The sequence below is a fragment of the Ahaetulla prasina genome, chromosome 10, assembly GCF_028640845.1.
Source record: "Ahaetulla prasina isolate Xishuangbanna chromosome 10, ASM2864084v1, whole genome shotgun sequence".
Classification (NCBI taxonomy): domain Eukaryota; kingdom Metazoa; phylum Chordata; class Lepidosauria; order Squamata; family Colubridae; genus Ahaetulla; species Ahaetulla prasina.
The window spans coordinates 3,072,246-3,088,151 of NC_080548.1; the positions used below are offsets into that span (position 1 = coordinate 3,072,246).

At 48.9% G+C, this 15,906-nt stretch overlaps 2 protein-coding genes across 2 annotated transcripts in view; both read left to right on the plus strand.

The window, feature by feature from the left end:
• The window catches only part of MACF1 (microtubule actin crosslinking factor 1), a 248,817-nt gene that overhangs the window by 165,895 nt on the left and 67,016 nt on the right, over nucleotides 1-15,906 (plus strand). The window lies entirely within an intron of this gene.
• Nucleotides 10,419-13,185, plus strand: LOC131204743 (microtubule-actin cross-linking factor 1, isoforms 6/7-like). Its single transcript, XM_058196279.1, has 2 exons — nucleotides 10,419-12,497; nucleotides 13,162-13,185. Exons 1-2 carry the CDS (start codon nucleotides 10,419-10,421, stop codon nucleotides 13,168-13,170), a joined length of 2,088 nt encoding a protein of 695 aa, XP_058052262.1. The 3' UTR covers nucleotides 13,171-13,185.

Below are 15,906 nucleotides of genomic sequence, written 5' to 3' on the forward strand. Positions count from 1 at the left end.
GAGGGCTCTGTATTCCCGGGAGCAGCCCTGACTCGCTCACAGCCCTTTTGCCTCAACCCCGACAAGGGAGACGCACCCACTGGCCATGGAGAGGGGTCTACTGGGGCTTCCCAAAACATCCCCTCGCCTGCTAATTGCCTTAAACTATGGATCATGGCAAATTCAGCCGATGTCCTTAGCCCACATTTGGCTGCTTCTTGGGAAACGCTGCAGACTAGCCACAGCTTTGGGGGGGGTGGGGGGTGTTTATCCCCTGCCCAAGAGAGAAGCAACTTCTGGGCAAGGACTTAAGGGCCCATCTAGAAGGAGATCTCAGGCCTGCTGTGAGCCAAGAAGTGACAGGGAATTGCCTGGCCCATCCACCTGATCCCAGTTGCCTTTGTCTGGGGACCCTGAAGGCAAAGCATTAGCCTTGTGCTGAGGCTGCTACACACCCAAGAAATGTGGTTTTCTCATAAAAGTGTCTTTGTGTTGGGGGCGGGGGGGGGGAAGCATTGTTGGATCTAGACTGGAAGATGCTGAACGGAAGGAGGAAAATAAAATACATCCCTTGTTTTCTGAGCACTGGCAGAGGGTGAGAAAAGGAGGGGTTAGAGTAAATGGTACAGATTCTTCCTCTTCTATTGAAGCATCAGCATTAAGAATTTTATTAGCATTAAGAATTTTATTAGCATAATTGCAGCTCCATAGCAGGATCATTTCAATGCCAGTGATAGCTATCAGGAGCCGGAGAGCAGAAGGGGCTTCACGGAAATGCCTGGTCCCGGGCTTGTCACTCCTTTATTAACATAATGCCATGAGCAAAATGGCAGAATGCAATCGATCCCAGCAGCTGGACGGGCAGGAATGCCTTGCAGCAGGTTCAGGATTTGTTGAGAGCACCTTTGCCTGACTCCTGGGTAAAGGGAGCAGATGGGCTCTGCGCCTTCCTTCTCTCCTGGTTGGCTCTCTGGAGTCACCTGCTTGTCCTCAGGGAAGAGGAAGCCGAACTAAAGAGGACCTCAGGCAGATTCTGCATCTTATTCCAGGGGGAGTCTCTTTAGCAATGGGAGATTCTCATCAGAAGGGAGGCAAAACGTACCTGTGCCAGACCTCTACAAATCTGGAGATTTGGCTAAACCTGAGCAGCAGTTCCTGGAGGGGTCTCAGCCTTGAGACCTGGGAATGAATGAGACCCTGGGAATGGCAATGTCTTTCAGGAGACCTCCTTCAACAGAATTGCCTTTTAAACACACAGAGAGAGAGAGAGAGAGAGAGAGAAGGGAAGCTGAAGAATGGCTTCCACGTAGCCTGTTTACCTACAATCTTTACCTCTGAAGTAGGGAAACAATCCCATATTCATAGAATGGAAGTTAGAGACTATTTCCAGAAAGAAGACTTCAGGATTTGGGGCTAAAGGGAAGCAACCTTTTCCTTACCTTTCCTCCGCTATTCCTGCCCCCCTTTTTCTTTCTTTTGTCAGGGCATCAGCCCTTCCCTTCCTCATCTCCATCCTTCTTCTTTTGGCTGGAAGGAGAGCTCATTCTGTGTGAGAGGGGTTGCCGATCAAGGATTAGTTGGTTTTTTAAAAGAGTGCCTGGTTTTAGTGGCATTCAGTTGTTGTTGTTGTTGTTGTTAGTTGCGAAGTCGTTTCTGACCCATCGTGACCCCATGGACAACATTCCTCCAGGCCTTCCTGTCCTGTACCATCCTCTGGAGTCCATTTAAGCTCACACCGACTGCTTCAGTGACTCCATCCAGCCACCTCGTTCTCTGTCGTCCCCTTCTTCTTTTGCCCTCAATCTTTCCCAGCATTAGGCTCTTCTCCAGTGAGTCCTTCTTTCTCATTAGGTGGCATTCAGTTACTAAACCCATTAATTTTTTCTCTTCCCCATGTCAGTTTTGGGAGCATGGCTCCAAATCTGCATATTGCATTTCTACAACTGCGTCATATTTATGTCTGTGGCAGTGTTTTTCAACCTTAGCAACTTGTGTGGTGCTACTCTGGGCACTGAAGTCCACATATGTTAGGGAATTTTAAGTTGACAAAGTGGGGAACCAGGGCATTACATATGGTCTGTATTTGTATGTAGTGTTTATTTATGGTGGGGTCATCTTAAATTCAGAGCCATCTTTCTTTTGATAAATGTTTTGATGTCTGGAGTCTACAATTTTAAACATCAAGTCTTGGGGAAAGTGGCTTGCGCTACTTACTTCCAGCTGCCAAATTGCATTAAGAGGAACCTAAAAATACCATTCAGATGATTCTTCTTGATGCAGCATGTGAGCTGTTGCCTAGAAGAACTGTCGCATAGCTATTTAGTGGGGGGGGGCTGTGGGGTTGCAGTAAGGTAGCAACAGAGGAGGCGAGGCATTTGGCAAGGCCCCCTCCGCAAAACATGAATTGGGCATTAGTCTTTTCCACAGCTAATAAGAGGTTGAGGCTCTGACATGTGTCAAAACCTGAGAGCATAACTTTCAGACCCCAGCTTCCCTAATGGATTCTCCAGCTCTCATTTGAGACATCCCAACATGCAGGTGACAATTATGGCTTCAGTTGGTTTAATCAGTAAATCCGTCAGGTCAAACTTGATGTTTGAGAAACAAATTTTCTTGAATGGATCTCTTGGAGTTAAAAAACCCAAGTGCTTCCATGGTGACCTTATTTTGATTCTGGATTTTGCTTTTCTGAAGCAGGGGGGAAAGAAGAAAATATAAAGAAGGCCTTTTCATCCAATAACATGGTTTCTTTTTTAAAGGAATTTTACTGTCAACAACTCAAATAAAATAAATAATGTGCATAACACACTAAATAATCTGCACTTGACTGCCTGCCTCTTCAGGGATTGGTGTGAATATTTTAATCAATTAGGGGCCTACTTAATTTCAAGTTGTATAATTAATTTGTGCAAGAGCTCACCAGAGTATAGTCTCTACACCCTATGTTAAGACTAGTGATTCAGTCCTGGAATAACATTGTACTTCTGCGTATACAGAAAGCATTTTTCAAACACAAACAAGACATTTTTGCATTTTGAGAAATATGTTTTGAAAAGGCTCCTTTCTGCACTTTGGCACTGAATGAGAACAGAAGCCCTCATATGGAGGTGGACCTGGCTCATATTGAATTATCCTTGAGGTTCTTTGCTTAGCCTAGATTATTATATTATATTATAATAATAGCCTAGAGATTATTGATAAATTGTGAGTGGAACAAGAAGGTCACTGACTTGTTCCCTTTTTCATGCATACCCTTTTTTTTTCTTAATTTGTCGCTAGGAGATACAGAGTTTGGCATGTTGATTTTCAAGTAAATATAGCTCATCATCCCATCTGGCTACTTAACAGCTCTCTCCGCATATCACAGACAGAAATACAGAACAAACTGAGCCTGACATGCTTGCTAGGACTTCCAGCCACAGTTGAAAAAAGCTTGGTCCTCACTAGGGTCTTGGCGTGTCCTTGAAATGGTCCCAAAGGATGGATATCTGTCTTCTTTGCAAGGATGCTCAAGACATGCTTCCATTCAGTTGGAAAAAAGGAACAGGAGCTGAGAATGCAAAGCCAGGATTTGTTCAACATGATCTGTTTCTTATTCCTCAGATTCACTTGGCCAGAGAATGTGCTTTTGCTAAAAAGAACCAAAAAAAAATCATATTCTGTCCCTGATGCAGGAAGAGAACTTTCTGGTTTGCTGTTTCCACCCTCTTCAGCTGAAGGTGTGCTTCTACTCTGGACTGTCCAAAGTGAGGCTCTGCAAACCATGGTGGAAATGAGAGTGGAAGGGATAAATTCCACGATTCCCTCACATTTCACCTGCCATCTTCCATCATCCGGATAGAAACTAAATCTCATTCTGCCTCCCAGATAAAAACATATTTAAATCAAATCCCATGCCCTCTTCCTCCAACCCACCCCATCCCCTGTGTCAGGAGACTTCCTTCATCAGGAAACTTGATCCTGGGTTCAAATAAACTGTACAGAGCTTATTGTACTATGGGGCATTTGGTTGGCTTGGGTTGTGTTTCTTTTTCACTATTCTCTATTCTGGCACCTTAGGGAGCATCATGCGTTGCCATTCATAGCCACTTGGCAGGTTTCCCATGGCAGCCAATCACTTCCCTTACCCACTTTCTGAGGTTTCCTGCTTGAAGGTAGGAGAAGCATCTATGGAGGCATAAGACATTCTCTGGGAGTTAAGAAGAAAGCTAAGTTGTTGGGGCTTCTTCTGCAGCTTCTTTCCTCTGCCTGCTAGACTAGGGTGAAATAGCAAGAAAAGTTATCAAATGCAACTCCTCCCATGTTTTTTTTTATTTGCATTTATATCCCGCCCTTCTCCGAAGACTCAGGGCAGCTTACACTATGTCAAGCAATAGTCTTCATCCATTTGTATATTATATACAAAGTCAACTTATTGCCCCCAACAATCTGGGTCCTCATTTTACCTACCTGATAAAGGATGGAAGGCTGAGTCAACCTCGGGCCTAGTGGGGCTTGAACCTGCAGTAATTGCAAGCAGCTGTGTTAATAACAGACTGTCTTAGCAGTCTGAACCACAGAGGCCCCAATGTTGAAGACCCCAATGCTATACAACAAGTTCAAAGCTTGCAGGAGGAAAATGGCAGGATGGAATCTGTCTCTTTTGAAGGATACTTAGATTAATGATATTGAAAGCTGCGGAGACTTTGAGAACTTCAAGGGCTGCTCTTATCTCCATCTAGTTTTTGGCATAGGTCATTCATCAAGATAGCCAGATTGCTGCCAATCCTGGCTGGAAGTCTAGTTGAAATGGGACCACATGTTCATTTTCATTCTGGTTGGGAATCTACTATAGGTAGAAGAACTGCTCTCCTGGCAGACTTAAGGGAATGTAATTGCCCTGAAACCTGTCAATTCATTTTTAATTAGATTCATGCTAAGATAGAAAAATTTGCAGACATTCTGGGAGTTATCCTATTGATGTGTATCAGAATGTACAGGTTGTAGAGTAGACTCTGTTAACAAGGGGAAGTCAAAAGATGTAGAGTTAGTTTTTACCTCCTCTGGGAAGAAGCAGGTGGCTCTGGTGAAAGTTTGAAGATTTGTTTGTAACCATTCTGGAACATGACCATTTTTTACTTGGAATTATTGAAATATGTTTCAAAAGGACGGTTGTATGAATTCCCCCCCCCCCGCATTATGTATTTTAATAAGGGTTCTATGGATAAAAGAGCCTTAAACAAACTCTGTCCAGACCGTTTCGGGATAATTTATGGAATTGGCATAGCCCACCAAGGAATTGTGGCACATTCCCTGTGGGTTGCTGCCCTCTGCTGAACATCTCCAGATGTTCAAGGCAATCGACATCTCTCCCTTCATTTTATCCCCTGTGCAAGAGAATGACAGCCCCAAAGTGGGTTTCTGTGGTTGATTTTAAACCAGGCTGTCAGGCCCAAAACCAAGAATCAAATGTGGCAATTCTTCCAAGCGGAGTTCTTTATTATTTCACACCTATAGACAATTTTTTGTCAAACTTAGTCCTCTACTATGTGCATCTACAATATACTCTGGGAACTATAAAGGAGGAGCTGTCTTCACCCTCCTTTTCTTGCTATCTGGGCTGAGTTTTCACTTACTCCTCTGGAATGCATCCCCCCCCTTTTCTGGGGACCCATCTCCTCATTATGGTTTTAAGCCAGCATCTCAGGCCCTATATCACCTGAGATTGTCAGAGTAATAACATGACTGTGTGTGCACATGTTCCCTATGAATTGTAGAATACGGTTGCTGATAGTTGGTATGGGCAGAGCATCTTCCCCAGTAAGAACTTCAAGACCATCCATGAATTAGGACATGCTAGGATAGTGTATCTCAGAGAAGGGAGATCTTCTCAGTTTCTCAAGGATACTTTCCACAAAAAATTACTTTTAAGAAAGATGGGGGCTTGAATCGAATTTTGTTCAACCCCCTAATTAACAGGCTCCAATAGGATTTGTCCCTAGCCCTACATCTTCTCTGCATTAGTTCTTAGGATAATGGCCAACTCTCCAGCCTGGCTTAGACTTAAGGTGATCTCTCTCAACCCAGCATATCTCGCAGGGTGGTCGTTGCAGGGAAAATCTGGACAATTCTTATGTCTGCTTCTGGAGGAAAAGCGGGGATATAAATCTAGCCAGTAATTGCAGTGCAACGACAAAGCAAAGTTGTTCTTCCCAGAAGCTGTTTAAGCTGGACCTTTGGCCAGTGCCACAGTCCTAAGGAGATGAGAATTGCTCTCCTGGACTAGGGGAGCCCCTCTCTTTGCCTCCTTTATGAATTGGGATTTGCTGTCAGATATCCTGACATACACTTTTGATTGTGTCCCATCAGGGTAGCAAGCAGGAGTTGTTTCACTGGCTCTTCTAGCTAGCTCTGCGCAGGCTTCCTGTTGTCATAGGGAGGGGGGAGGCCGGGGGGGGGGCTTTGAGGCCCCTTGTCCTGCTACTGCCACACTCATGGAAAATGCATCCAGCCACGCTCTTCAGCCAGCTGGTGGGAGCTCAGTCCTGCAATGAAAGTGTCTTGGAATAAAACTTGCCTACCATACCTTAAAGGGTGTGGTATTAAAAAATATCCCAAACTCCTAGCTGCCAGACTTAAAATATTAGGCGTCCCTCCAAGGGAAGGGGGTGGAATGGGAAACCTTTGACCCTCTTTTTGGATAGCAGCATATTGTGTCATTTAGAGGCGCCTGGAATTTTTCCAAAACCAGTGAAGAAAAATGGTTTTGACTGCCGGCCAAATCGAAGCAAATGTTTCAGTCTCAGATTTTGAAAGGTGAAAGAAGGTGCCTGACAAACCAATTGGTCCCAATCCTGTTAAATTCATATTGTTTTGGTCTCAGAGCAAACTGAAAAATTGAGCTTTTTTTTTTTTTCTGAAGGAAAGAATGTGCTGGCACTCCTTTTGCTGGCATGTGACCTGATGAGGAAATAGCAAAAGAATTCCTGGCTGCAAACAACATATTGGTATTTATTTGTGGGGGGAGGGGGCGCGCATGGAATTCCTCAAATTTTTTCCTATAGGAAAACAGAGGAATGTTCAAACAGGCCCGCGCAATTTGAACAGCCTGCAGGGTGGCCGCTTCTGAAACCGTTGGGAGAGACTCTCGCTGCAGCTGCACCCAACTTGCACAACTGCTGGTTGCTGGCCTGGAAGCCAAGTTTGGGGGGGGGAGGGGTTGGAAAGTGCGTGCAAGGCAAAGGCAGGAGGGCTAGAGAGTGGGTGAAGATGGGAGCCCCAGCTGCCCCAGGAGATGGCGGATGGCGTGCTTGGAGGTGCTGGGGCTTTTACACCCAGGCTGCTCCCACCGGATAGTCTGGATCACCTCCAGTTGGCCAAATGGCCCTTCATTCTGAATAGGGTGTTCCATGTCTCAAGGGCAATTCTCCTGTTGCCAAGCTACCTGCCTTGTAACAGAAATTGTCCCCCCGATACCACTGGAGTAACTCTGGCAGCAACTGCTCTCTGGGTTACATGGAGCACCCTGTGATTTGGCAAGCTTGGGTCGCATGGGGGAGGGGATCTGCAGGGGTGGGGTGGGGGACACTGCTATACGCTGGCAGCATTCAGACCTCCTGGGATTCTGTTCAGCAGAATCTGCCAAGGGGGCAACAAGACAGCATCCCTGTGAGCGACAGGAATGCTGGCAGAGGAGTGGAGCTCCTTCATCTTTCCTGGAGAGGATTTTCTCATGCTCTGTCAAGTCTCCTCCTCCTGAAAGGCAGTTAGCAGATTATGCATCAAGTCACTGTTGACTCTTAGATGGACTCTTAGGTTTTTCTCCAGGAGGATCCCAACCTGGTTCTTCCTATGGGACACCCACTGCCACTATAATAGAGTCCAGCTACCTTGTTGCCGGTTGTTCGCTTTCCTTCCATTTCCCAGCATTGGCGCCTTCTCCAGAGTGTTGGTTGGGTCTCTGGAGAAATAGGTCCAAAGTAGGATAATTTGAGACTGGTCATTGGTGCCTTGAGTGAGAACTCTGGGCCGATTTGTTTGATGAGCCACTGGTTTTTTGCTTGGCTGTCCTCAGCATTATCAGGCATCTTCTCCAACACATTCTTCAAGAGTGCCAGTGTTCATTCTGTGCTCTTTCTTGGGGCTGGAAAGGCAGTTTATATACTGCTGATCTTCATCATTCACAGGTGACCATTGACTTGGGAGGCTGGCACAGCACAGATAAGTGTTCATGCTCAGCAGCAGCTTCTCATTGCTTTAGCCATCAGCGGATGGGCTCTTGCAGTGAGGCTCCAGGCAAGTCTCTGTGTCTGGCAGCTGTGGCACTACCAGCTTTAGGCACTGCGTTTCATGCCAGCACATCCCAAATGTGGACTCTGCAGCATTTCCTCTCCATGGCCCTCTTCAGATTCACCTGTTTGTGGTCCTCTTTCACACCACCTTTCTTTCATCACTTTCTGCTTCTTGCTTTTCTAAACAAGACGGAAGGAAATCTTAGGCCACTTTTAATCTTCCTTCGAGGCTATTGTGGTAGCCCAGATTCAGATCCAGAGAAAGGCCCTTTGTGTACTAAGGAGTGAATTCTCCTTGTTGCCAGCCTGGTGCCAAGTGGTTCTTCTGAGCCTCATTGCAGAGGTGCCTGGCAGAGGCACTCCAGACCCACATGGAAACTGTTCTCTGGCTGGAATGCCTACACAAGTACAGAAGCCCAGCACAATTTTAAAAATAGGAGTAGGGGTGTGTGTGTGTAAAAAGTGAGGCTTTGAGCTTCAAAAAACACAGAAGTAGTTGCTTGTTTGTTTGTTCATTCATTCATCAGATGGGAGAAAGGCCATCCTTGGTGTGGAAGCTTGCCCTCTGCACATGCTCTAAATCCCGGCTTTCCTTTTCTATTGACACGGTTATAATGTCCACTTCAGCTGCCCCAGCTCGGCTCGAGTGGTGCGGGCGAATTCTGTGGATGTCTAAAGGGATGGCGCGGCGGTCCCCACCCCCACCCCGACCCCCGCGGGGAGTCCGAGCCGGGGTAGCCGGCGGGCGCTGGGTCGGGGTCCGGGCGGGTTCCGAGGCTCAGCCGGCCTTTCCTGCCGCGCTGGAGGCCGCTCCGCCCGCCCCTCGGCGCGTCTGGCCGCCTTCCTCCCCTGGTCCGCTGGCCTCCGCCTCCTCGGCCGGCGCGGCCCTTCCCGTCGGGGTTGGCAGCAGCGGGCGCGCCTCGCCGGCCTGGCATCCGCCCGCCGAAGTGAGCTTGCGAGGGCGGACCGACCGCTGCTCGGAGTCGCCCGGCAAGCCCGCCCCTGCGAGGGCGAGGAGGAGGCGGCGGCGGAGGCGGAGCGGCTTGCCAGCCAGCCAGCCAGCCAGCCGCCGCCGCCCCCTCCGCATCCATCCCTCCGAACCGGCCTCGCCGCGCAGCCTTTTGTTCCCCCGGCAAGAAGTTTGGGCGCAGGGCGGGCCGCGACAGCTGCAGCCCCGCGGGGAAGGGGAGGCGGCCAGAGCGGGAGCCGCTTGACATGCGGCCCCCGCCCGAGCTCGGCGCGGACCGCTGCCCGGGCACTGCGAGGCCGGCCCTGCCGCCAGCGCGGCGCACAAAAGGCTCCAACTAACTTCCTGGCGGGCGGCGGGCGGCGCGGCTTCCCTGCGCGGCCGGGCATGGCAGGAATGGCGCGCAGCCCGGCCGGAAAGGCGGCCGGCACCGGGGCCCCGCGCCCGCCTCCCGCGCCCTCCGCTCTGCCTTCGCCAAGCCGGAGAGCCGGAGCCGGAGCCTGCCCGTGAAGAGGCGCGACCCTCCGGCGGCTGCGCAGCCAAGAAGCGCCCAACCGCCCGCCCGATTTCGTCCGGCATGAAGAACTTGCCGCGGCTGGACCGCCAGGCAGCTCCACCCCCGTCCAGCCCAGCGAGCCGAGCCGCGGCGGCGGGCGAGGCGCAACACCGGCTGCTGCTTTGCCGTCGCCTGTGCCGAGCGGAGCCCTGCGGGCCGGGGCAGCGAAGCGCCGGAGAGGCCGGCCTTTGTTCCGCCAGGAGGAAGCGCACGGCGGGCGCCGTCGGGGATGCGTCAGGCCCTCCTTGCCGGCGGGCGCTAACGGCCGGGGCCTCCGGGGGGCGCAGCGCTGTGGAGGAGGGCCGCCGGCCAAGGACCGTTGGCCCGCGCCCCGGGCGCTCGGAGCCCGCCTTGGCAAAGGCCCCTTTTGCCTCGTTCGCCTTGCTCGGGACCGCTGGCATCTCTGCAGAAGCGGTGGAATGTATCGCCTTCGGCCGCGCTTCGGCGTTTCCCCGGGGAAGTGCTGCCTCTTTGGAACGCGGAATATAAATCGTGGCTTTCCAGTTCTCTGGGCATTTTAAGGAATACAACTTTCTAATGCTTGCTATGGATTTATAAGAGCAGAGCAGACAGACGGTGGGGGTTGTAACGTTCCTTTGTGCTCCTTCTGCTCCCAATCTCTGCTGAGATTTTGTCCTTTTAAAGTATGGGCAAGCCATTAAGCAGACCTGACTGTTTAAGGCAGAGCCCTGCTTGTTTGGGGAAGGGAGAGGATGAAGACGGCTACATAGAAGACTGTTACGTTCCTCAGAGGTCCATCTATGACACCATGAGAATAAATGAGCAGATCGATCAGGGCTCCAAGCTGAATCAGCCTTCCAAGAGCACGCTGGAGAAAGGAGACAGTAGTACCATTTCTAGCAATGGGACTTTAGGGGCCCCCGGTGCTCTGGAATCAAAAGTACCAGAGAGCAAAAAATTAGATGAAAGAGTCATTTTTGATGCTTTGAAACTTAGCAGCGATGTCTCCAAGTCAGCCCCGGCACCCCCAAGGCGACGGCCTAACTTGGAGAAAAAGGAGAATATCAATCGACGCTCCTGGAAATCGTTTATGCCACCCAATTTCCCTGAGTTTGCTGAGAGAATTGAAGCCTCCTTGAGCGAAGTCTCCGAAACTGCTGTTTCCAACCCCTCCTTGCAAGAGAAGCCCGGGTCTCTCTCTGTGGCCGAAAGCTGCAGCCCCTCAGGCCACAGGGAATCCCTGTCGGAGCCCCTGACCCTGGAGCATGTGCCCAAGCCCTCTGGGGTGCCAGACGTTCAGGAGGCCGGGCCACCAAGTGAAACCTTGTGTGAGTTTTCCCAGGAAGAGTGCCAGCAGCCCCTTCTGGAACCAGAAGACATGGTGGTCAATTTAAGTGGGGGCAGGCGGAAGGGCCATCGCCTTGTGAGTGCAACGTGGCCCAGGCTAGTGAAAAACCCTCTCAGGGCCTCAGGCCTCAGGGGGAACCACGACATCTTGGAGGCAGACGATTCCGAGTGTGTGATAGAAACTGTGCCCCTGTCTCCCTGCCTGAGCGAAGAGCTCCTAGATCCAGGGATGGGTGTTCTCCTCACCCCTGGTCTCCGGGAGAAGACAGAATCCGAGTTGAGATTTGAAGAGGATGAGCGATTGATCATGATGGAAGCTGAGGAGTGGGAGGAAGGCTCCCTGTCAGAAAAGGGGAAGGCGGATGAGGAATCAGAGGGCTGTTTGACAGGTATTTCTGAAGAAAAGGGACAATTATGTGTTCCATTCGTGACAGTTGAGGAAGCTGTAAAGAAGGTTGCTGGAGTCCATGGAACCTATAACCATCCATTGCACCAGCAAGAACTCTGGGATGACTCAGAGCCTCAGGCTGCGAGCTCTGCTCTGGTTCCCCAGGAAACACATCAAGGCTTAAGCGCTCTTCTTGGAGAGGGTGATGGGGTTTGCAGTCCTGAAGCTGTAACAATCCAAGGGGAAGGGGAAGAATTTGCCTCTGGTGTGGACCCCTGCCTCGGTCCTCCTGCCCCGGAGCAATTTTCTGACACGGACTCTGTGCAGATGTTCCTTGAACTAGAAAAGCTTTGCATGAATGAGAAGGAGAAAGATGGGGAAGCTCCAACTGAATTTGAGGTTACGTTTTCTTCAGAAGGGCTGGACCTACTGGAGAATTTGGACTTGCCCTCTGAGACTGTGGCAGAACCTTCCCAACACTTGACTCACCATGAAATCAGTGTGGCGGACTCAGCCATGGTGTCTGATCTAGAGGATTTTGATGCCACTTTTGGTTCTCAAGTAGCAAGTGCAACAGAGCCGACACTGTCAGAATCTTTTTCTGAACAGGACACTTCTGGGGACTCAGAGAAAGGGATGCTTTCCAATCCTGCGGTTGCAAAAGATGTTGACTCGCAATATTGTTGCAATCATTCATCTTCTGTTACTCTGGTGGGAGAGAATGGAGCAGAACCGCTAACGACTGATGAAGTGGCAAAAAGTCACCAGGCCAAAGGCCAGTTGGACTTGGTATGGAGAGAGTCCGTGGTTTCAGTTCATGTGCCTTGCTGCAGAGCACAAGCCCCTTGCATTCAGGTAGCTGAGGAGGAAACGCCTCCTCTGTTCAGTAGGACATCCCTGAGCCATGATGAATTTGCTACCATTGCTGAAGACCTAGATTCTCAGCAAGAATTTGATCTGATTGAAGGGATGGTGAGCCCTGAGGAACAGGAGCTGTTTGCTTCTTATGAGCTGAATCCTTCAGAAAAGGTGATGGACTTTTCAAATTGGGGTGTCCCCGAGCTGGGCTCTGAGGATGAAGTGGTAGAGCCAGACAAAGAGAACATTCTGTTTGCAATCCACCCAGAGGAAACAGAAGGGATGGGGAATTTTTGGCCACCCTTACCAAGTGATTCTGAAATGACACAAGGTTCTGAGGAGTCCATAAGACACACAGAGTCCTTAGACCACCGGAAGTATATTGACGCTAGCAGTAGGTGCCAGCTTGATCTTTTGGCATGGCCAGTAAGCACTACAGAAGTGGTAGTGAGCACTACTTTTCCTCAAGAGGAAGAGCCAGAAATAGCTGAGCAGGTAACAGTTGGTCCAGCTGTGGAGAGAGACTTTATGGATCCTGGGATCCTAGAGTTGCTTTTTGGGCAACTGAGTGGGAGTAATGAGGTAACAGGGGAAAGTGGTACCAAGTTTGTAGATGCAGACTCCCGCCCATCAACTCCTGTGGATTGCTCATGGGAGGCCCAAGATAGTGCTGGAGATTTTGCATGCAGGCTTGAAGGGGAAGCTACTTCTTTCTATCCTTTGCCTGGGGATGAGGATATCGATGTCCTTCCAGATACCCTAGAGGATCTTGCCAGCACCATAATGGGTCCCTGCACTGTTAATGCAGCAGACTTCACATTGTCGTCCTTGTCAGGTTCACTGACTTCAATCCTAGCTCTGGATCTCTCTGTTGAAGATGCTACAAGTTTAATTGGCGAGGGAGATGACTCTGAAACAGCCACGTGGGTGTGTAACATCCAGGAGCTGATACCAGCATTACAAACTGCACAAGAGATCTCCCCTCTCCCCATGGCACTCTGCCCCATTCAGTGTCCAGACAAAGAGGAGCTGCCTTTTCAGGAAGAGTGGACCATGATACCCAGTTCCTCAGAGGAATCTATTCAGGTGATCCAAGGAATAGATGAGAGTATTTTGCCATTTAATGTAAGTCTGGAAACTGCAGAGCATCCTTCGCAGTGGGAAAGTAGCCTTCTGATCCTGGCATTTGAAGCCTCAAGGGATGTACCATCCAGCCCAGCTCAGTTGCCTGCCTCTGAAGCTGAAGAGAAGGAGACCCATGCTATGTTCGGCATGGAGGCACTTTCTTCCTTCTCCACTGCTCCTGGAAGCAGTGAACTGGCTCCAGATAATGAGGTATTTGTTTCCTAGTTACTCACTCACTGTTCTATCTAATATTAAATCACTTTATTTGAAGTTGAGGAGGAGTTAATACATAGTTAACTGACTGACTGACTGATATCATTTATGAAGGACAAAAGAATATATATTTAACTGCTCTATCCTATTACAGTATAGCTGAAGATCTCTTTCCTTTGAATGGCAGTTGGGTTCTGTATTGAATGGCCTTGGCAGTTGAGTGGCTTGAGGCTTCCATAAAATACTTCTTTTTTAAGGAACAAATCATGCATTTTCTGCAGAACACTTGTGATCGAGCATGCGTAACTGCAGGGGTAGTAACTGAAAGAATGGGTTGCTAAGAGCAAAATGATGTAAGGCAAATTAAGCTTTGGCACAGAAGTCTACTTTAAATAACAAAGGCAGCCCCCTGTTCATGGAAAAGAAGAGAAGTAACTGAAAATGTTTCCTTAAATCTTTTAAAATCTCCCTCTCTCTATCATAATAACAAGGGACAGGAATGACTTTTGTGTAAATTTGCATCAATAAAACGGCTTTTTTTTCCTGTGGATACTGACTGACAGTTACCAACCAAGCTAAGCTAGTTTTGTAACCATGGTGTGTTTTTTGTTTTTCTTGTTTCTCACACTTTAAACGGTTATACATTTCCAAAAACAAAAAAGTAAAACCAGCCAGAAGTTTGAGAAACTATTTTGAGATCTAAATGTGGATGACACTCTCTCTGGATTCTGGGCTGAGATGGACTGAGTTTGTGTCCGTTACAGCTTCCTGCAGCCAAAATGTTCAAATCCAGCCTGCAATTAGGAAACAGGAGGAGCTGCAGGGCAGGCCAGGGAATGTGAATTATTAGCCAGATTCCCTTCCCTTGTTCAAAAGGAGAAGGGAGATGGTGACTGGGCACAAAAAAAAAAAAAGGCTTCATCTCCCAGTGTCCCAAATTGAGAGATATTTTTGCACAAGAGGCAGACAGTTTGGAAGAATTTTGTGAAAAATGTTCCATGTCGACGTGGCTGATCTGGTGTCTCTGCCAAGAGGGACAAGAAGCCCCCAGTCAGAGGAGGAAGCTGTATGGAGGGGAGCAGCTTTAATTCAAGGTCATTGTGTGTTTCCGTTGTTCTCCTCCCCTTTTATTTCCAGACTTCCAAGAGCTTTCTTGTGGTTGCCACAGTCGTCTCAATTAGACTTGGAGATAATAATTTGCCTGATTTCAACTCACCTGAATAAGATTTGAATTTGGGGCCTGCATATGAAAATGAAGCAAGGTGATTAGACTGCATTGCTTCAACATCCCCTGCGAAGTTTGGGGTCTGTGTGGACGCAAGGCCTCCTGTGAAAAGGAATGACACCATGGCCTTTCCACTACCCTCCCCCGAACCGCTTCGTTCCCAGCCTCTGCCTTCTTCCATTTGTGTGTATCAAAGACGAGACTGAAACTCCATTTCAGGCTGAAGGTGGTGACCCAACGCTCTGGAATTTTCTGTGCATTCTCTATTCGAAGCACCAAGCTGTGCTTCCAAATATTTTCTGTTGAGGCGGTTGTTAAATTTGATTTGCATGTTTAAACTTCCCCGCTGAACCTGCCTGCTTTGTGGATGTTGCCATCCATGTCCAGCAGCTGTTCCTGGTTTCAGCCATAGGTGGGAGTGGCTGTTCCGCTTGCCCCAAGTGAAAATTTTGCATTTCAGATTATCCCGGAGGGTGTAGGAAGAAGGACTCCTGGTGTTTGGCTTACCAGTCTGGGGCTCTTGCAGGCAACCCATCCATGTATATTAGACATTCTGTTTCTATAGCAGGAGGAGTAAGCTGTTTCCACAGAAGAGGCTAGGGAACTGTCTGCTCTTGCATTGTCATCAACTCTACTCACTGCAGAATAACTCCATGGCTCTGGACAGCATCTTCATTTAATATCTTGGCATGTTCCCATTTCTGGAGACAAATTGCTGAATGCGATAAGTCAAGGCTAATTCCTTTTTTGTTCTCCACTGAGAGCCCTGGAAACTTCCAGTTGCTCACTAGGTCTGCAGCAAAACTTGGTCCTTTACCACTGCCCACTTGGACATCATATTGTTTCAAAGTAGCTGCTAAGTGTTTAGTTGACTGGGAGGCTTAATCCTGCCCTCACTCTGATTCCTTATTTGCTTAGGGCTGTTTGGGAGCAGAGAAATCTCTGAGCAGAGGACAAGGACCCTGCTGTTGATCAGAAGCAGGACTGCAATTCAGCCACAGGCCTTTGTTTAGACAG

Excerpts from the sequence above, each read along its gene's own strand:
- LOC131204743 (XM_058196279.1), top strand. The coding sequence starts at position 10,419 with ATGGGCAAGCCATTAAGCAGACCTGACTGTTTAAGGCAGAGCCCTGCT.